Raw genomic sequence first — 21,768 nt, forward strand, 5'->3', positions numbered from 1 at the left:
CTTTGTGAATGTGTGTGTGTGTGTGTGTGTGTTTTTCTGTCTGTGTGTGTGTGTGCAGGAAGAAAGTGAGAGAGGCCCTTGTGGCCACAGGGTTAGTTCCCCATGTCAGCCTTTATTTCATGATGTCATGCTGCAGCAAAGAAGCGGGACATGGCACATGCAGGGAGAACACGGCATTGGATTTGAGCAAGTTTGGTGGGGGGGGGAGTGTAACACTAAGGTGCTTGGACAGGAACAGCTCTGCCCTGCCATTTGACACTCACTCCTGGGACTCAGGCAGCCAGACAGCGAGGAACACATTGGTGCGCAAACAGGAAACAGGAGAGTCAATTCACCTCACATAGTGAAGCACACTCACATACACAGTGTGTCCAATTGTTCCCACATTTACTAAACTAAAATAAAATATGGTTTCACACTTCATTATTGATTATAAAGTCTGATCGTCTATGACACAATGCTTGTTTTGTGTGACTGTGTGCAAGAGATGAAATCCCCGGAAAATGTTTCCCTGGTTTTTGCATAAAATCCGTCAATTATTGAATCTTTATGCTTTCCCTCCTTATCCCTTTAACATGTGCAGAGGAAATTTGTAGTGACAAGGGAGATTTATGGTTCGAAAAAAATGATTAAAAAGGGCAATTTTTTCTGGATATGTATTTTCCGACTCCGTAGTAATTTCCGTAAACTGCCGTTGGACACGACAGCATTATCACTTTGCCTTTGACACTGTGCGAGATAAAGCAGTGGGGGCACCGAGGTCCAAATATGTAGCTTTTATGGGAAGGAGCTGTCCGATTCATCATGCACTTACACCTGGAGCTCTCTGTAGTCCCTGTCCATAAATCAGCATGGGGCAGGTATCTCCTGCTCTGCCACAAAGTGAACTGAGGATACAATTTTACACCGGATCATTTGAAAAAAGGTGGCGACTTAAAGGTAAAACAAAACAAGGGTTGATAAAAGACATATTTCCATACTTCTGACGTGTGAATAAGTAAATAAATGCAAGACAAAAAGGCAAGAGAATCTTTCAGAAATCAGTTTATATAACAAAGTGGTTATTATTTAGTATCATATTCCGTTACATATTCTATGGTAGGACAATGTGCATAACCATTTTGTTTTTTTTCCATGGCCTTAAGGATACAAATAAACTTAAAATGTTACAAATATAAATGTTTCTTAAGACAATAAAACATACTCAATGACAACTAGGAGGGTAGGCAGGGATATGGCAGCTTACACATCGCGGTTGGAAAGGGTTTGTCAACAGTTATGAGCATCGCTTGTTGATTCAGCCACAATAGGCCTTCCACAAATCAACAGTAAGCACTCACAACGTAGGAAAGAACTGGATATGTGGCAGCTGGAACTATTTACCAAAAGAAATACTTTGCAAATATTTCACTCTGTTAGTAGCGATGTTGTATTCAAACATCTCAAACAACTTCCCCTCTGTCTGAGCAGAACATCTTGTGAGGTAAAGTGCACAAACTCTTCTCTTAATTAAATCACTCGCCACCAATCGCCACCGAAATGGCTTCGTTTACAGTCGCATGATAAGTCGTTCCAACCCCTGCCTCCTCATTCTTACAAACACCATGAGCACAAGTCATACCACCAGTTCAGGTTTGTTAGTCACAAGCTAAAATACAACGGGATGATCGGCCAGGTTTAAAGGCCGTTTTTTTTTTTTTTTTTTACACTAAAACGATGGAATAACTTCAGGTTCTTTGACGTGAAACACTCCTGCTATTTTCTATACAAACACAGAATTCTTACTGATTATCCTAAAAGATGAAAATGGAGGAGGGGGGGGGGGGGGGGGGGGGGTACAACAATCACTTACAAGGGTTATGACAGTGTTGTCATTGTAGAAGTTTCTTAAATTGCCTCAACTATAGCTGCTTTTATTGAGGAAAATTATTTTAACGTTTGTGTTTTTAGCCACTGCTTTCCAGTCATTTGATCTATTGAATGGCAACACACTTTTTTTTTTTTCCTATTTAGTTTTGTGTTTGCATCCAAACTTCTACAATTAATAACACTTTAGCTCGTCGCTCGTTATGTTCCACAATGGCATCATCACAAGAGATTTCTTTTTTTTTAAATTCCAAATAAATTCCAAAAGATTCTGAGTGTTTTGTTTTAGAAAACAAATACCACAAGTCTATCGTTTTGTTACATCAAAATGTCCTACTTTGAATTGCAGATCCATATTGGATCGACGTTCATTAAACAATGGTTTAAGCAAAATAACAATTAGTTTTTTTATTCCTGTACAATCTTTCTAAGACTTAAAAAAAAAATAATACCTGTACCTCCCTTTGATATACAAAACAAAATAAAAAAACAGGAATTTTCCGTCATTGTACAGTGAGAACCGTGTACCCACCCACCCCCAGAAAGTTGGCACATATGAAAATCATCATTTAATTTAATAATCGAGAAAAAGGTTTTGAGTCAAATTGCACAACACAAACTACTGGTTGTTTTGGCACCAAACGTCACAGAAGACATTGGTGTTGAGGGAGAACTGATATTCAGTACTTCACTCAACTGTACAGGTGTGGTGGTGTTGTGATTACAAAGAGGAAATCAGTCCCTTTCATGGCACATCTCTATCCCTGCTGTATACACCCTCACCCTTCACACTCCTATCCACACACAATCCCTTCGGCGAGAAACCTCGTTCTCTATGCTTTCTCTGTGCAACTGCTCCGACCCTTATATTCGCAGGAGAATTATTGTCTTCTTCAAAATGCAGACTTCTCGGAGCGCCGTGGACGCACCTTGAGCCGAGATGATGTGTAAAATTGCATTTTTAGAAGCATGCAGGCTGGGAGACGAGGCATCGTGAAACAGACACATCACAAGCAGCACTGGCAGATTGTTTAAATGAAAAATCTCCATCTATTCAGACATGGAGTCAAGCACACTGAATCCTATTTTGCCTGGGTTCCTGTCAGATTACTGAGCAGCCAGTGGCGCACACACACGCACACACACACACACACACACACACACACACACACACACACACACACACACACACACACACAAACATACAGAGACACAAAGCCTAAAGCAGAGTTATGGTATTATTAAAGTAACTCGCGTTTAGGAGAAAGGGTCACTTATGCTATTAGTGCTGGGGAATTGGAGGGCGTGGGAGACTCACTTGCCAAGACAAGCATCATCTTGTCTTCTTTGCCCCTTAGTCGAATATTCTGGTCGTGCCCGCTCTCCATGTGGACTCAGTGGTTGTTTTTAGTAGCATCTGCTTACAGTTTAGGGCAGTGATGGGACAGGGTCGCTCTAGGCATGAATATATGAATAAATAGTTCACGTGAAGAAAGCGTGTGACACCGGCTCCTTACAGAGGAACAGAGCTTACAAGTTTCAGCTATTTTGAACATGAACAACAAGCACCAGGTGTTAAAGCTTCATCAGGATGACTAAAATATGTCGTGTGACTCGTTTAAGTCGAATAACATTTCGTATTTTGATCTACAACATTTTCCCATTGAAATATCTCAGCTGTGATTTTGTAAGCTGCTTAGCCCCGTTGATATTATTCAGTATTATGTATTACATAGTCTCTTCAACATGGTCAAATATGTAATCTTGTTGAACAAAATGTGTTTATTTGACACATTATTTAACTTGGTTATCCTGCAGTGTTTTTTTTTAATTTTTTTTAATTTTTAAAAAAATTTTGGAAAACGGAATTAATTTAAAATCATGGAATTCTAAATGGAGCAAACTTTCACCATCAGTCTCCAAACAGATGACATTTTTAAAAACTATTTTCAGAGCTTTCATATATATATATATATATATATATATATATGAAATAGATTCATACTAAAAATGTTATACAAGCGCACAATGAATCTCCCCCCTCCACTGAAAACCTGTGTGACTGCAGCAAATGTCAAAGGGTTGTGTTAGCGCCTCTCGGCAGTTATATGCATTTAGAAATGTGTCAGTCTCTCCTGTTAACAGCAAAAGCGACCTTGGGACAGAGATCAGCACCTGGAGGCATCGGTCAGATAATACACAACTAAAAATAAAATGCATCCTGTCAAAATGGAGATTACAGTTTCAAGATCCATGAGTCACACGCGCTGAAATGTTGGCGCGGGCGGGCCGGCTCTCGTGGCTTATGTGGAATATGTAATAAGTAATTATTCATAATGCACGTCCTTGCACGTTCGCTAGTAGAATTGTCTTGATGTTGGTTGAAGGAGGGATTGACAGAAAAAGCAAACAATTCAAGCAATTACTCCCTCGTCTGTGTAGAGTTCAGACTCTTGTTCTTCAGCGTACCACGTGTGTGTGTGTGTGGTATGATTTTCAGGATGATGAGCCTACACTATGGCGCAGTCCTTCTTGGCAGAATATTTATTTTCAAAACACTTGATGTTTCATGTCAAATCTGTATGTGAACTGTAGCATTTTGTTTAAAAAAAAAAAAAAAAAAAAAAAAAAGGATTAGAAGAAGTTTAGACTTCAAACGGATTTTCCAAGCACAGCAAACCTTTCTTTAAAAACAGCAGCAGCCCAAAAAAAATATGTTGTTTTGTTTTTATAAATCAAAACCATCTCGAGAGGACATGTAGAGTGAAAGTGAATAAATATGTAAGGCATCAGATGAACAGCATGAAAATTAAATGTCTGTGTGTGATGTACTGTAGATGTGGATTCTTTAGGTGTTTGTTTTTTTTCCTCCATAGTCGTGTTTGTACGTGTGAGAGCGCGCTACAGTGACGGGTGCTCTGTCCCTCCTTCAGATATCGTCCAGGTCTCCGCCTCGCAGGCCTCTTTGGCACTTATCTAGCGTCTTGTGGTAGGCGTGGGCGATCATCGAGCTGGGTGATTTGCGTTGTGGCGTGAACGAGACCTTTCCAGGACTGCGCGGCGGTTGTCTGTTTAAAAAAAGAAAACAGAAAAATCAGAAACAGACAAAAAAAAAAAAATCCATACTGTCAAGCAGGAGCTCAACTAAATGAAAAACTGTATCGAGAAAAACTAAAGGAGGCAGAGAAGAAAAGATGGAGGGGGAGATCAGAAAATTCACAGAGCAGCAGGTGAGTAACAGAAGAAGCTGATGGAGTCAAGGTGCTTGTGTGCGGCGTCACAGTAACTCCATTCAGCTCCTGATCTAGGCTTCCACTCAAGAGCCCCTCAACTCCACTCAGAAGCAGCATATGCACCGAAGGAGCGCACAAGGACCGCGAGACTTGTTTGTGTCGTGTGCCTGTGCTTGTTTAGCGGCAGTTGAAGGATTCTCTGCCGTGTTTGTGGTCAGGAAGAACTTTCGGGTTTTTTTTTTTTTCTCAGTTGCCAGTTCTATGACACAGTCGTACAAATACTGCTTCCCATGCTATCCGACCGTGTCTGCCCAGAAATGCCCATGGCATCCGCTGGGCAGCCAGGTGGCAGGTCGGGCTGGACAGAACCAGGAAGCATGGCCACGGAGATGACTGCAGGCACACCCACACAGGACACAGGACTGCCTGGTGTTTCCAAGCGTGCCACCACTAGCATGCCCATTACTCAGTAGCCAGCTGTAGGGTGCCAGGCGTCCCGGGCTGGGCGTTGTTTAATGGCTTTCGCTCTATCCATCATGTCAGGTAATGAGCTGAGAGTGACTGTGATGGCTAGGAACACATACACAAACATTTGCGCGCACACACACACACACACACACACATGCGCGCAAACTCCCGCCATCACAGTGTAGAACAGAAAACACTCCTTCAGATTAGATACAAAGCATCATGCAGATGGTGCACAGGGGGAGACGGGGAGGAAGAGGGAAGGATGGAACAGAAAGAGCGAGAGGAAGACAGATATGGTTAAAAAAAAAAAAAACCAGATGGAAGGTTCTGTATTATGTGCTTCTTTTAGTTTGACATTATGTTATTATACAGGTGATTGTTAAAGCTAACATGTTCTGGCAGCGTGTCCAAAAACATCATCACTACTTATCCATGCTCTCATTTTTACATTCACAGGTTCAGTCTCAAAACAGGACTTTAACGACCTTCCTTCTTTCAAAACAAACATTCATGGAACACAAAAAAGAATTGAAGAAAAAAAAAAAAAAAAAAAAAAAAGTAGCTCATACAGTATCCATCCCTGCCAATCGGTTGCAAGCTCCCAATTGCTGTGACCTCATTTCTGGGCCAACAGTCCCCTTTAACCCTCCGTCTATCAGAGGAGCATGAACACAGCTGGGAGAACACACAGACGCTCTGTTTCTAATGATGTTAAGCTACGTCTTACTGTAAATAGGATGGGAAAAGACAGCAGAAAAGAAAAGACTTCACAAATAAAAAAAAAAAAGACCCTAAATGAATTGGGAGACAAGTAAAATCATATAAAAACTGGAACAATCCACAAACAGATCTATACAAAGTATAACTACTGGGGTTTGAATACAGGCTGCACTGCTCAAGCATAGCAAGATATATACACACATTACATACAGAATACCCACCATTAAATCACCCTTTTTATTGAACCGTCGGTGGTTTGTCGCAAGTGATTTCATAAGCAGGCTAAGTCTTGCCATCAGCTCTCTGTTACCTCTGGTGTTGATTCAAAGTAGAGGTGCATTGATACGTGTATGAGAAGTGTGCCTCTAACAAGAGCACCCAGTCGTTTGTCGTTCATTTTGAAGAGGCAGAAATTTGTGTGCCGTCTGTGTAAACTGATGCAGAGCATTAGTGCGACCACTCGTGGAAACCCGACAAACATGTGACAAACATTTTTTTTGTGGAACAACAAATGAAAAGTGCCCTTTTGGGGGCTGCCTAAATACACGGGAAAGCTTTCGACAAAGACTTCACAAAAAAAAACGGGAGGAACAACTTCCAGCAAAATGCATCTTCCCATCACCGGATCCTTGAACGGAGGAGCTATTGGCTTCTCATAAAGACTTTTCTGTTTCTATCTTCAGGTGCATAAAAGCCCTTCTTTTCCAACCCCACATCAATCTATCACAACAATTGAACAAACAGGAGACATTTCTACTGGGGGACAAACATTACGACGAGCCTCTGCTGGATTGAACCCTTCAAGCACACATATATACAGGCAGGGAGGGGAACAAAGTGAGACTGGGGGATAGGAGGAGAGATCCTCCTCTACGGTTATTCACAGCGCTGATTGCAACTCTTTCTACTCGCATTGGTTTTGATGGCTTCTTTACCTGGTTCTCCCAGCAGCACCGGCTTTCCGAGTTTACGGTAGGCGAGACGCAGAGGAGAAGGAATTGACAAAAGAAGAGCAGGTATTCCATGTTACAGCAGGGAGATGTTGGCATACCAGAACTTAATTAAATGCTGGCACCGTTTCATATAAATGCTACTAAATGCACTGCGGAGTTCAACGAGGGTGGTGCAGACGGAGGGGGAATAAAATACATTGTTACTCAAGTATTTAAGTGGTACACAGGAAAAAAAAAAAAAAAAAAAAGGCCCAATGCATTGCTTTGAGGAACTCTCTCACACACACACAGACACAAGCATATCCTTGCATGTATATCATGATGATCTCTGCCACGAGGGAGAGGCTCTGAATAAGACAAGGGTAATGGGAGGAGGGGAGGACGCCAAGATTACTAAACAGCTAAAGCAGAGGCCTTAAGCCGGCGCAGTTAACTCCAACCCCCTCCTGACTGTTTAGAGGGCCTCCAGTGAGATGTCACGTCATGTTACGACAGAGCCGCACTTTCCCCAGTGGATTCCCCAAAAGAGATTAAATATCATAATGACTTTTGTGTTACTGTCATCTTTGGCTAATTACGCGGAATTACATCATGATAAGGCTCCATGATCCGCAAAAAGACGGAAAAAGCTGCCAGTCATCCATCAAACGCTTTCAGCATGGGATACTTTGAGGAATTGCCTCTCAGTGGCCAGCATAAACAGGAAGACTTTTGGAGGGATTATGCGACGTTAGTTAAATATCATCTGGGTAGCTTCAGACCTTGGGCCCACATCTAAACATGGTACTCGCATTCATCAAGGCCACAATAACAAGGTCAGGCTCACATAATCACCCATCATGTGTGTAAATAGCTGCAGAAGGCAAACAGGATGCATCATAAGGCCTGACTGGAGCTCCATCTATTTAAGAATTAACTCTGCAGATAATGCAGTCACTGTATTTTGTGCTAAACAAGTGAGCAACGACATGTCACTGCCTTTGTCTAATTTCACTCTCAGAGTCTCTCTGCACTTCATATATTCTGGTAACGTAAAACATAATAACGATGATTAAATCTCTGCTTTCTGCGCATCAACGTGTTGCGTTTGCTTCTCCGTCGAAAAGGGGGAGAAAGCGTCTGCGGCATTAGCAACAGCCGCAACCTTCTATCACCTCTTTTCATCTTCTGCACCTCCCTTCCGCCTTCCCCTCTGCCAGCCTCCAAGCTACAGAGTAATGGAACTCCCTACACAGGAACAAGATAGGGTGTATAAATGGGATGCAGAGGGAGAGAAGCTATTTCTTCCTACTGAAAGTTATGGGCCGGCTATCGCAAAACTACAGTCGTGGCAAACACAGCCCCTCGTTCACTGGCAAGAGTAATCACCCCGGAGAAGGAGGAGGAGAGGCGAAAAATAGTACGACTGAAAGAAAAGGTGATTTTAGTTGTGGAGATCGAGCTGGAAAAGAAAACAGCGGGGAAAGGACGACGGGGATGGTGGGTCAAAGAGCAGAGAATGTCGGTGACCCTTTTCTATCTGACACTCGCTGATTTATAACAAGCAGTTGAAATGTATATAAACCAAAGCGAAGGATTAAAGATATGCTTTCTTTCGGCTACTGCACTATAAAGTGGGGGGCGAAAAATATCTAGGTTCTCAAAAAAAAAAGCAGATTGATTTGAACCAATTTTCACTCAGACAGCCACAAAACATCCATGTTCCTGCTGCAAGTAGACACCGTCATTCTGATAACAAAAAACAGAAAAGAATTTTTTTTTTATCAAGAGTTTCTCTAAGTAAGTAAAAAACAATTTTGAAATGAGAAATTCTGGTTAACATTTAAAAATGTATTTAATGTAATATTTTAAATATTGATACTTACAAATATGTTTTATGTTTTATTGGTATACCTTTGAATTATCAATGCATCGCACACACTACAATTTTCTTTACTTTGCTTTTCAGTGTTGCAGCTGATGTGTTTGAATTTGTGGAGAGTTGACTTTTATTATTATGTTTTATCTAATTTACGATATTGACACCTCCAGTTTCTCCCATTCTGCCTCACCAACATTTTCCCTGATCGATTCCCTATAAGTCCTAGGATGACTTTCACAGATTCCCAGGGTAATAAACTCGCTACTTTCAAAGACAACTATGCGTGGCTTATGGCTATTCTTTGCTAGCCGACCTGTCTCCATGGATAACTGTGTATCACCTGTAGCTAGTGTGTTTTAGTTCCTTATTTTAAGTTGGTATCATCTAGGGGAGTGTACAAATGTCAGGGGATCTGAGAGTGTGGGGGCTGCAATCCAGTGCTTGATGTGTTTTGGTGCATTTTCCCAGCATGCCACAGCAGGCAGAGGCGATCAGAATGGCATGAAGAGAGGGAAATGCCTGAGACAGGCCTGGATAATTCTCCCACTCTGTGTTTCTCACTCCCTTCTGCGCCGCACTGCCTGTCTCACTTCTTTCTCTTGCCCTCCCTACTTATATATTTTTTAATCCTCCCTGTTGCTGACATTACCTCCAACGTTACCCACAAAAAAAAAAAAAGAAAAGAAAAGAGAAGCAGACCACTTGTGATTTCTAAAGACCCAGGAAGCACAGAAAGCAATCTAAACACTGACAACACACTTTAACTTGAAATGGACACTAAATCTTGTAGAATTCAGATTAGGCATGCATGTATACAAGTTCACCATCCCGCTTGACAGTTTGTATACAGCATTTGGAGAAAAGTGAGTTTAACTGACAGTCTGTTGAGATAAACGGTAATGAGGAGACGGTTCGCAGAGAGCAGGGCGGTCATAACACATGCAATCGGTTTTGACAGCGCAGGGATGTGTTTAATCTTTCCATGCTTCTATCACCACTCTATCTCAGCAGTGGGTACTGCGATGTGCATGTTTGGCAATACCGGTGACTGACCCAGATAGTAAATGCAGCCATTCAACCCCACCGCCCTGCGCCTCTAACGACTCTCCATCCCCGGATCCCATTTAAGTTTCAGATTCTCTATGACAAAAAGTGGGCTGAGCACCGTCACTCAAACAAATGGCAGCAGGGGTGATTTTCTTGCTGCCCCCTCCCCCTCTCCCCCCCTCCCCCGTATTGCAACTAGCCCCGTCTGTCTGTCCTCGAAGTGCTTTTATTGTCAGACACACTGTGCTTAAATGCAACCTATTTCTCTGTCTTGCCTCCACACGTACACAGCATATAATGTGCACATATTCACTGACTACCCCTCGGCACAGAATTTTCAGTTTCGGGAGAGCAGGAAATCACTGCACATGTTCGTATACAAATGCGAGGGAAGAAAAGTACTAGTTTATCTTCTCAGTGGGTAAGCTTTTGACAGGTCTACCTGGGACAAAACAGCGGGAAAGAAGAAAAAAAAAGAGGTGTGTTGCGTGTGTGTGTGTGTACTATATGCTCTTGTAGCTCTGTGTAAATCTATGTGTGCGGTAATCAAAAAAAAAAATCCATCTTTCTCTTTGAAGCTCGGCTAACATTTGTTAGTTTTTTGATTGAAAACAACAAGCTTGACAGACTCCTGTAGCACACATTCCTCATTGGGCCCCTCAGGTTCAGAAATCTCCTTTCGAAATATCTCTGCTGGACTTGATTCTTCAGTCACGGAACAATACCTCTTTGCATTCTGGGATGCAGCGGAGGCACACACAGTCCAAATGAACAGTTATATGAAAACACTTTTGCTATCGATCAGTGCCTGAGGCAAAACTCCCATTCATGATTGTCCTCTCAGCAGTCAAGTTTCAGGAGGCAGGCTTCAACTCCAAAAAGTATAAGCATGGAAAAAACCCCAAATATCCTTGAGAATAAATTCATGAAACTGCCAAGCACTGCCCACCTGTTTTGTACATTCTTTTCAGTAGTATACTTTTCACTTTGACATTATCTCCTTCTCTTTGGCACAACACTCAAGTATACAGTGTAGCTTAGAAGCCTGGTGGTATTATATGATGTGCAGTACATTATGTGGAGCAGGAGCATTCCCACTGCATTTCAACATGAAGACACATTCTTTTCTTCATCAATTATTTGTTTTTAATTGCCTTCTAGATTAATGGATTAATTAGATATTATTAGACGATATTCGAGACTCCAATGTAACATCAACGAGTGTGTTGTTTTGTCCGACCAACAGTCAAAAAATTTAAAATATTAAATGTTCTCCCCTTTGTTGGACAGATGACAGCGTAGAGGCATACTGGGGAAAAAGGGGGGTTGAGAGACATGCAACAAGGGTCCCAAAGCCTGAAATCAAACCTAGGACCGTTGCATTCATACGGCATGCACTGTAACCGTTTGGCTACCACTGCACTCCTGGACTGAAGCTTTTGATTTGGGGCTTCACCAGCAGCCTGAGACTTTGACCACAAGGCATGCAGGAACCATGGAGAGCACAGATGGGGCCCGTAGCAAAGGCCAGTGTTTCACAGGCCTGAGCCAGGAGAGAGAGTAATCCATCAGGCCAAGGCACTCTGGTGCCTAGGGGGGCCCGTCACTGACCCTATAAGACTGATTGGAGCACTGTGGGAGGCCAGACCCCCTGACTACATGGACATCAGTGCCTGGCTTGCTCCACTGAGGCTTGATCTGAACTGGACCGAGCCAAAGCAGTGACCTGCTTCTTTTTGATTTCTGTGGAGGGAGCGATCGAGAGCACAGATAATGTTCTGTAAAAACATGTGAAAATACAGCATATTATATGGTATATAATATTTTACATATTAACAAAAAACAAGCAAACCCTTCAGACGTATGAAGGGTTTCATAGCCTCTGTTCATATATTTAGCCTCATGTCAACCCTGAAACTGACATCATTCTATGACTATAATTACATTGTGCTGTAGTTAATACAGTGTAAAACTTCCGATGAAGTGATAGGAATCTAATTACTTTACCTAATTACTTTAACGGTCTTCTGATCTGACGAGGTCAGAGACAGCATCAGCCAGACGTGCGGCTGGAACCTGCGGCAGCCAAGGCAAGCCGCATGATTGACAGGTGAACGAGTAAACAGAGAGATAGTTAGACAAATGGAAGCTAAGATATAGTTTGACAGACAGACGGGAGCGTAAATGGATGGTTTGGCAGCATGATAAGGTAAATAGGCTGATGGATCACAAAACAAATGTGGGAGGAGGAAGGAGGGAAAGAAAAGAGACGAAAAGAAGAGAATGCCTGCCTGCAGACAACAATAGATAGAGAGCCAGATAGCCTGATGAACACAGATGGATTGTGTTGATTCACTGGGAGGTGGGGCGAGATCGATAGATTGTTTTATTCTATTTGCTTGGCAAACTGCAGATTTGATGAGGCTGATATCAAGGTGATCCGCTTCCGACGACTCTGGGCATGACTGTTACAGATGGCGAGATAGCGACACATCTCAATCCGTGGCTGGCTGGCAGTCTGTCTTAGCTGTAGCGCTAGCACCACCAGCAACACTTCTGAGCGTTATCAAAAGCGCCTTGTGTGCGATGTATCATTTCCTATAAATCCCTAACCCCCCACACACACACACACACACACACACACACACACACACACACACACACACACAGGATTTCAGATGGGGTGGGGCTCTAAATTAGCGAGTGTGAATCACCAGGTGAAGTAAGGGCGCCATGAGGCGTTGCCCCCCCCCCCCTTGCTACCGGCAGGGAATCGGGTTCTCGGTTTCTCAAAATGGTGAAAGGGGTAGGATTCTTTGCTTCTACTCAGATTTGAGAAAAACAAAATGGATGCCCTGACAACCCCCGACGCCTCATTACTGCCGCTTGCGTTTATCATGTCAAAATGGAAGACAAGGGTATGTGAAGTTTAGAGGCAAGGGCTCTCCTAGTTAGAAAGGTGGCTTTTCTCTGTGGCTGCTTGAGGGACATGAGGGTGCACTTCAACAGCCTTGATGAGTGTCGCAGGGCTTATAATAGACAGGAAAGGCCCAGAAAGCATGCCCTTTAGAGGTGCAGCATCTCTCACCGTCTGACAGCTTACAGGGCCTAGGCTGCACAATGACACCTTCAGTGCGCTCGAGATGACACGCAAACACACCACGCTCACAGGTGCATAATGCTCAGACACACATTCTCAGAAACACAAATAAGTTTGGCAGCACATGCGCGCAATTACACAGAGACTATACCTAAACTCCAGCGTGCGCACACTCGCAGTCACGCACGCACCATACAGTAATCCATCTGCGATGTGTATATAATACCTGACAAGTTGAATCGCAGCATCATCCTGACAGTATTAATGCTTATAAAACAAGCCGGGCTATAAAAACATCCTGCATTCGCTCCGAGAAGGGGGTTATGGAAACAAACATCTGTTTGTGCCATGTTAAGAAAGCAGTACAGCTCCCTCACTGTAGACAGAAACACAGCTAAAGCCCCATCTCTAGGAATAGTGTTGGATTTATGTCAAAACCACATAGTAGGTGAAGAAGATAAGTATCCGGAGGTGGTTGTTTGACGAAGAGTTCGCAGTACGTGTATCAATCCAAGTACATGAGGACAGGGGGCAGCTGTGTCTCAGGATATAGGAGTTGTTGGAGATTCAACCCTCAGCTCCTCCCGTCCGCATGCTTCCCGAAAGGGCTGAGCCATGAGTGTGTGAATGTGTGTGTGTGAATGAGTGAATTAAATGAAATCTGATGAGCAGGTAGCACCTTGCATGGCAGCCTCTGCCATCAGTGTATTAATGTGTGCGAATGGGTCAGTGTTGACATGTAGTGCAAAGAGTTTTGGTCGTATATAAATGCTGTACATCTTCTTTTTTTTTTTTGGTAAAGTATTCTTCCTATTACTATTGCTCTTTATTGTAGTGTTGAAATGAGCAAATGTGCAGATTTGCTGCTTCTCTACGTTTCATATTCCAAACTGAATATCTGGACTGTTTTTGAAGTTTTGCTTTGACACAATGAGTTCTCTGGACTTTTATAAATAATAATTATGATATATTTAAAGGTTCTGTATATGGAATTCAGAGCATTAATACAGCAGCTATATATAGCCACACCTACTTGCAATGTAATGTGACATCAAATAATAACCTGGCAACATACACATTCACATGTAGGTGTTGATGAATAACTGTAGGAATGAATATGAAACTGATACAGTAAAAAATAATAAAAACATAGTAGTACAGCTGGGAGTTACTGCTGTGGACATCGCATTAATAAATTAGTATTTCTGCATCTGCTTTTCACTAACATGCTGTACTGTAACACACACACACACACACACACACACACACACACACACACACACACACACTGATTATTATTTAATCTAGCTACAGTGACTCCATCAGATTTAGATGCAGAAGTCAGAAATAGAGCGCAGACAGGTATCTACAAAGTCCTCATCGTCGATGGCCGAGCTCAATAAAGACTTCCTCAAACAACCTGCAGCTGGTTAGACAGCTGCCACAAGTTTTCCGGCAACAATCCCAGCCGCCATCCAATCTCAGGATTCTCTAGGACCCCCCCCTCACCGACCGCTGATGCCTTACCCGTGTTAATAAAACATGGTGTTGTGTGTTATTTATTAATTCCCTTTTTTGATGTGTCCCAGCGCGCAGTGAGAGTGGCGCTGGGAATCATAGAAGGCTTTGCAAGCGAGCAGCAGCCTTGCTCTCTCCTCCATGCCATCACCCATCAGACCCATTTGGCCATGTGAAGATGCTCCCTTCTGTTCACATGAGGGGTGGTGGTGGGGGTTGCAGATATGGGTGTGCTTCCAGAAAGACTTTTCACTTTCTTTTTTAATATAAATCATTCATACTAAGAGATGCTCCCTCATGTACACAAAACACCAGAACCCTCCCTGTGATGGGCTACACTTTGCTACCTTCATGTTTTTGCTCGTGCATCTCCCGTGTGATTGTCATCGCGAGTTTCTGTGTACAAGACGTAGAGCAGAGGTTGCAGACGCGGAACAGGAAGACGCGCTGTCTCTTCTTGTATATTTTAATTTAGAAATTCACCATAATCTACTAAAAAAAAAAAAAAAAAAAACACATCATGATCAGTTTCTTTTGATATTTTTAGTTATTGTCCTTTTCACAGGAAATTAATTTCATTTAAAAACGTCAAAAGATCTTAAGAGATGACCTCACCTGCAGTCATATGGAAGAGTAAATACTAATGAATCCATCTTCCTTTACAGCGTCAGACAATAGTTGTCTATCAGAGCTCCACGTAGTCCGCAACTTTAATGGAGAATATTGTGTGTTCTTGAATTTATGTGTGATTCCATGAATACATTATGTGCTTCTACGCATGTGTGCTATTGTCTAAGGGTGCTTATGTTTTTTTTTTTTTTTTTAACCGCCTGCAGGTTGAGTACACATACCAACAGACCAGACATCTTAGGCGACAATGAATTCTGTGTGAATGAAAAATGTATCTGTCCCCCTCACTTATTCATCAAGGAGGACGATTTCTTCTGCAGGGATGCCCTCTAGAGATGTGGCGCTCTCATGCCAGGCGGCCTGCCGCCACTTTACCCACAAGGTTTTCAATAAAACAAGCAAACAACACAATTCCAACACCTATAAATAAGTGATCGTTCCTGAATAAAGTGCTGTACACACAGCCCCTCACTGAGGCCACTCATCACACTTTAATGGGGCCCTGTACCGGCCAAAGTTATTTCTTTCCTCGCTCGCTCCCTCGCTCGCTCGCTCGCTCTCTCTCTCCTTCTTTCTATCTTTCTCCATCTATGAAGTGAGGGAACAAAGTCATTGGAGGTAGCTGAAATATGAGAAGCAGAGTCACATTCAGATCATCATCGTGCCTTCACCTGGCTCAACACTGGTTAAGATACAGCACTATCTGTTTTATGATTTATGAGGCTATCAACATGCGCTTTCCTCCCCACCTCTCCCTCTTTCTTTCTTTCTCTTTCTCTTTCTCTCTCTCTCTCTCATCTCCTTCCCACACGAACACAAACTCAGGGAGTTTGTGTGCAAGTACACACAAACTCCCTGAGTTTCCTTCGCAGTTATTTTCTCTCTTTCTGGAGACAGGTTGCTCACAGCAGTTTGAACATTCAGAGCGGTGGCTCGCCAGATGCCTGGGCGTCTGTCAACGTGGCGCTATTGTTAGCTAGTTTTTGATAAGATTTACATGGCAGAAAAGCCATCAAATAAGATATACTACTGAGAATATGAGAAGGGATCACACCTAATCCGCACACCTGCGTCTTGGCGGTGCTAAGTCTCTTTTCTATCCAGACCAACACACACACACACACAAACACACACACGCAGATACATGCAACCGTGTGCCCACACCCACACAATCTGTAAACTTCTGGGAGGTACACAGCAGCTTGAGTCTGAGTTAGATGTGGGTTTTCCCAGGGCTCAAAGGCTCAAAATGATCACATTTGTTCAAAAACCAACACGCATATAGTACCCGATTCAAACTTGTGCACGCACGTACAGCAGCATTACTGTATGTTGCGTCTTCTGGTTGCCTTTCACCACATGAGCTAAATAGGAATTTTACCTGCATTTGGGACCACGGGAAACCCTCCAGTTGTGTTTCTGTGTTTGTGTGTCACACAAACCAAGTGGTTGCTTTAGATTCTACTGGTCTAATGAGCCTAATCTTTAGCAGTCTTAATGAGGAATTTAAGTGCGGACATGGATGCACTGAATTAACTTCCAGTCTCAGATATAGTTCTTGGAACTCCTTACTTTCTGGTACTATTTGGTTGGAAAGGCCCATTATACTTTTTCCTCTCTCTGTCTGACACACACACACACACACACACACACACACACACACACACACACACACACACACACACACACACTGCACATCAAACCTGTGCTGATTAGAAAAGAACTGGGTCACTTGTGCCCCGGCTAGTGGTACTTTCTGCTCTGGCCCTATAAGCCCCTCGGTTACCCAGAATCCCCTGGCATCCCTGTCAGAGCCAGAGCCTGCGGCAACACACCTGTGTCCACACTTCTTCACTGGGATCAATTAGCATTAAAGTTTCAGAGCTGCTCTCCCGCAGAGTGGACATAGTGTACACTGGAGGGGTACAGCCTGAGAACATCCACAGGAAGAGACTGACGGAAACGTGAAGGGAGAGATAGATTTGTAGACACACGCCAACAGCGGTCTGAAAGACAGACGCATACACAAGTTCCTCTGCTGTTAACCCGTTTGCTAGCTGCATTTCTGGGTCAAGTTCAAGGTGTTTTTCACCACATATCACAGAAACGTTACCATTGCAAACTCCTAAAAGTTCACAACTCAGAAGGACATCCACATACTATATCTCACGTTCTACCAGGACCTACGAGGACACGAGCACGCCTTATATATATATTCTGCTGTGGCTGCACCTGTATTACACGCCGGCTGCTTTTCTGATCACTCTTCCTCTTCCGTTCTGCCGAATTGATCTCTCCTGTAGAAATGCAGAGGATTTCACAGACCAACCTCTATCTATTTTCTGTAACAGTAGTTTACATTATCAAAATCTTCTTCTTTTTTTTTTTTCTGGCAGATTTTCAAGGCATACAAACACAAATGGATTCTAAAGAGGTCATCCGTTTTCAACTTGCAGTATCTGACTTGTCCACCCACAGGTCCAGAGTTCAGTATGTGGCTCTAAACATCTTCTGTATGGCCGTCTATCCTCCCCAGTTAAGCCACAAATACGTCAGAGCTCCCATCCTCCCAGATCCACAAAGTATCACGTAGCCAGTCTCCAGAAAACAGAGAGTCAACAAGTAAGGTGGTAGCGTTTGTTTTGAAGAATCTGAATAATCCTGGGGCTTTCTCCCTGGGGGGGCTTTTCCAGCACCATGTGTCAGTTTACACAAAGTATGTTTCTCTATTTGTCCCCGCCTGTGTATGTATGTGTGTGTGTGTGTGTGTGTGTGTGTGTGTGTGTGCCACAAAGGAAAAAGAGCACTGAGGCCAGCTGTACCTGTGCTGCCTCGTGGTTGTCTCTTGACAGTGCCCTTCACATCACAGCATGGGCCTGGACGTTGGATTTGACAGAAGTGACCTCCATGCCACATCAACCTCGCAAGACACACAAAAACTCATGCCTACGCACAAACACACGCGCACCAAACCCAGACAGACAGAGCCGCACACACGCACCTAGTAACTCCCTGGCATATAACGAAGATAATTCAGACAAAAGATGGTGGCACACACACACACACACACACACACACACACACACACACACACACACACACACACACACACACACACAACAAAAAATACCTGTTAAGATATAGTTGAAATGCCATACATTCTAATGCACTTATACAGTGTATACGACCACAAACTGCACACTGCACCACCCCCTCTGGGGTACTTAGCCACCCAGCCCCCCCCCCCCCCCCTGTCAGACAGCAATCAACAGGGATTCCAGAAGAGCGGCTGCTTGACAGCATGGGTAAACAAAGAGGGGATGAAAAAGGAGCCTGAATAAAAGGCAGAATGGGGACCCTGTTATTCTCCCTGAGCAGGAAATCATTTGCTGGCAATTTGTGACTCATTTCGAAGCGTTTTGTGTGTGTGTGTGTGTGTGTGGGGAGGGGGGTGCTTTTGACACATACGTAGCGATGGGGAGGTGCGGTTGAAGGCAGTCTGTGTTTTGGTGGTAAACTTTGACTTAAATATTAAAAATGTCAAGCATTTTGTTCTTTACAATGCTGCTATTTCCAGAGAATTGTTGGCTAATCAGAATTGGTGTTGCATGTGTCAAACCGCAAACAGTAATTGATGGCATTCAGTGTAGGCACAATTCAGCGTGATTGATAGGGAGTGAAAGAAAGCACTGAGACTTGCATTTTTCTCCCTTTGTAAATAATAAACAATACACAGCCCTTGTGCCACTGTGTGGAATTCTGCAGAATGATTATTTCATTTGGCATATTTTTCCTGAACTGATCAATCAGTAGTGCACTAACACAGACACCTTCTTCAATTGATTAGCCTTATCTTAATCCCCGTAAACACAATGTCATTACAAGTAAATCCATTTCCTCATCACTCTGTCCAACAGTGACATCCTTTCCTGACCTCCCCTAGGCCTAATTGAAATTAAGTTAGGTGACCTTTGGGGTGCCTATAGGGGCCTGCTTGTTCTACCTTGTTCTACTAGCCCCTTACTCTATTTCTTTTTCTAGAAACTCATAAATCAGCCTGTTGAACTTGGCTGCAATGATGTTCTCGACCTTTCTCATGACATTTCCAAATGGCCACATCCTCTACCTAGGACCATGGCACCGTGAAAGGCACCCAACCGTGGTATATGAAGATGAGAACGAGCCCACTACACCAAGGGCAGAGGAGCAAATAAACCAGTGGCATGGGAAATGGCACTGGGAGTTAGGCATTGACTGTCAAAACCACCAATTCAGTGTGCAGAGGCAGTTTGTTATTTAGAACACGGCACATTCCCCACATATCTTAAGGACGTGAAAAATGCTTTTGACTTTGAAAATACTCAGTCAAACCAATTAACAATACACACTTGAGTGCTGTGAAGAAACATTTTTGAGATTTTCTAAGGACTCGATCTAAAACATTGTTGAAAAAGCCTTATCATTGAGGCCATGTTGGTTTGCATGATCTTCACTTCAGCACCCTTTGAACAAGATCCTCATTGTATGCAAATCTACATTGGCAACAACATAAAAGTAGCTTTCCATTCTGTGTTGCGGTGAATGCACTATGTATAGACTGCTCGAATCCTGTGTATGTGTGTGTGTGTGTGTGTGTGTGTGTGTGTGTGTGTGTGTGTGTGTGTGTGTGTGTTTGTGTCTGTGTGTACTGCAGGGAGAGAAGTAAAGGTCCACTTGTGACAAGCCTAGTGGGAACAGAACATCTGGTGGACCGGCTGCTCCTCTGGTTAACATGCTCCTCCTCAGTGGCCCCCGACGACACACACCCTGGTACCACATGCACACACATGCACAGGTACATGCAGATGCACACACACACACACACACACACACACACACACATAGAAATGGACAAAAACAAGATCATGTACATATGCATACGTGTGCGCAAACCCATTCTCCTATCATGGCTATTGGTCGTACACTTCTAACGTAAGTCCACATTAATGTCACGCAAATAACAGTCCATCATGTCAACAGACTCAACGCCATTATCACACTGGAGAGAGGTATAAATAGAGGGCCCATCATTCATGCGGTGATGCTAAGGAGCAACAATGTCCAATTTGCACCAGATGCTCTTCAGAGCCGAATTAAGCCTGCATTATTGCTGGTGGAAAATGTCACGTTATTGGCAAGGTGAACCCTCTCCACTCCAACCCCTGTGCTTGATGCAGCTTTGCATGGATTTGTGCTGGCTCACTTCCATATCCACCCTGTAATCGACTAAATGCAGAGCCGTGCCTCATTTATTTATTTATTTTTTTTAATCTTTCTCTCTCTCTCTGTCACTTACGCACATAAACACATACGTACTTAAAGTCATCGCTCATAACTCTGCTGAGCTTCAGCGAAACGCCATTCCGGCTGCAGCGGATGGCATCGGTTAACGCTTCCTTTACCTTCGTTTGCTAAGTAGTGTTACGGGTGGACCTCTCATTAGCGCTGAGTGTATAGCTGTGTAACAGAAGATGACACGAAGAGTGGATTACTATTCTTTCATGAAAGGTTGAATAACTTGATAGAAGTGGCAGCAGTCTTGCTAGAATGATTGCTCACTGCCTCCAGGCCTGGCATTCGGCGCCCTAGGCGAGGTTTTGGACTAATAACTCCGACCTTCCTTCACTTGGTTCCTCCTCCCTCTCTTCCTCACACACACACACACACACACACACACACACACACACACACACACACTCAAACATAGATATTTGCTCTATGTCTGTGAGGACCAAAGTTTCATTTTGGAGTCAAATCTTCTGTTTACAATACCACAACCTAAAATTCTCATAGCTCTAAACCTAACCCCTTCTCCAGAAATAACGCAAATGCTAGAAGTTAGAATATGTTCTCATTTTTCATGTGGATATTTGGTCTCTACAAACACACACACACACCTAATCTCAACCTTTTTTTTTTTTTTTTTTGTAAGGCTGCAGCCAGGTCTCAATGGAGACATAGTGGGAGGAGGGTGTTTGTGTGGTGGCAGCAGAATACACTTCCTGAATGACCCTGCCTATACGGAAGGAATACTCAGCTGGTCTCCTGCCAGGGTCTCAGCACCCTTTCCTTCTCCAATCTATGTAACAGCCGCGCTAATGACAGTAAAGCAGCCAGTACCTCAGAGAGCAGTGACTGAGACGCTGCTAACACTACAGCCAGTGCAGTCACTCCATGGCGATAATATGCTCCTGATATCAGCCACTTCAGCACCCAGCGGTTTCTTTGTGGCAACGTGACAAAAGTAGATCATTAGACAAAGAGCATGCGCACACACACACACACACACACACACACACACACACACACACACACACACACACACACACA

General features: G+C 43.3%; 1 protein-coding gene across 1 annotated transcript in view; it reads right to left on the reverse strand.

The window, feature by feature from the left end:
* Positions 1-1,026: 1,026 nt before the first annotated feature.
* Positions 1,027-21,768, reverse strand: part of diaph2 (diaphanous-related formin 2) — a 356,685-nt gene continuing 335,943 nt past the window's right edge. The window contains 1 exon segment of the mRNA XM_068715129.1: positions 1,027-4,934. Coding sequence (XP_068571230.1) covers positions 4,870-4,934 — 65 coding nt within the window. The 3' untranslated portion in view covers positions 1,027-4,869.

This window comes from Cebidichthys violaceus, unplaced genomic scaffold, assembly GCF_023349555.1.
Source record: "Cebidichthys violaceus isolate CVI_PGR_0920_01 unplaced genomic scaffold, fCebVio1.0.p SCAF_2, whole genome shotgun sequence".
Classification (NCBI taxonomy): Eukaryota; Metazoa; Chordata; class Actinopteri; order Perciformes; family Stichaeidae; genus Cebidichthys; species Cebidichthys violaceus.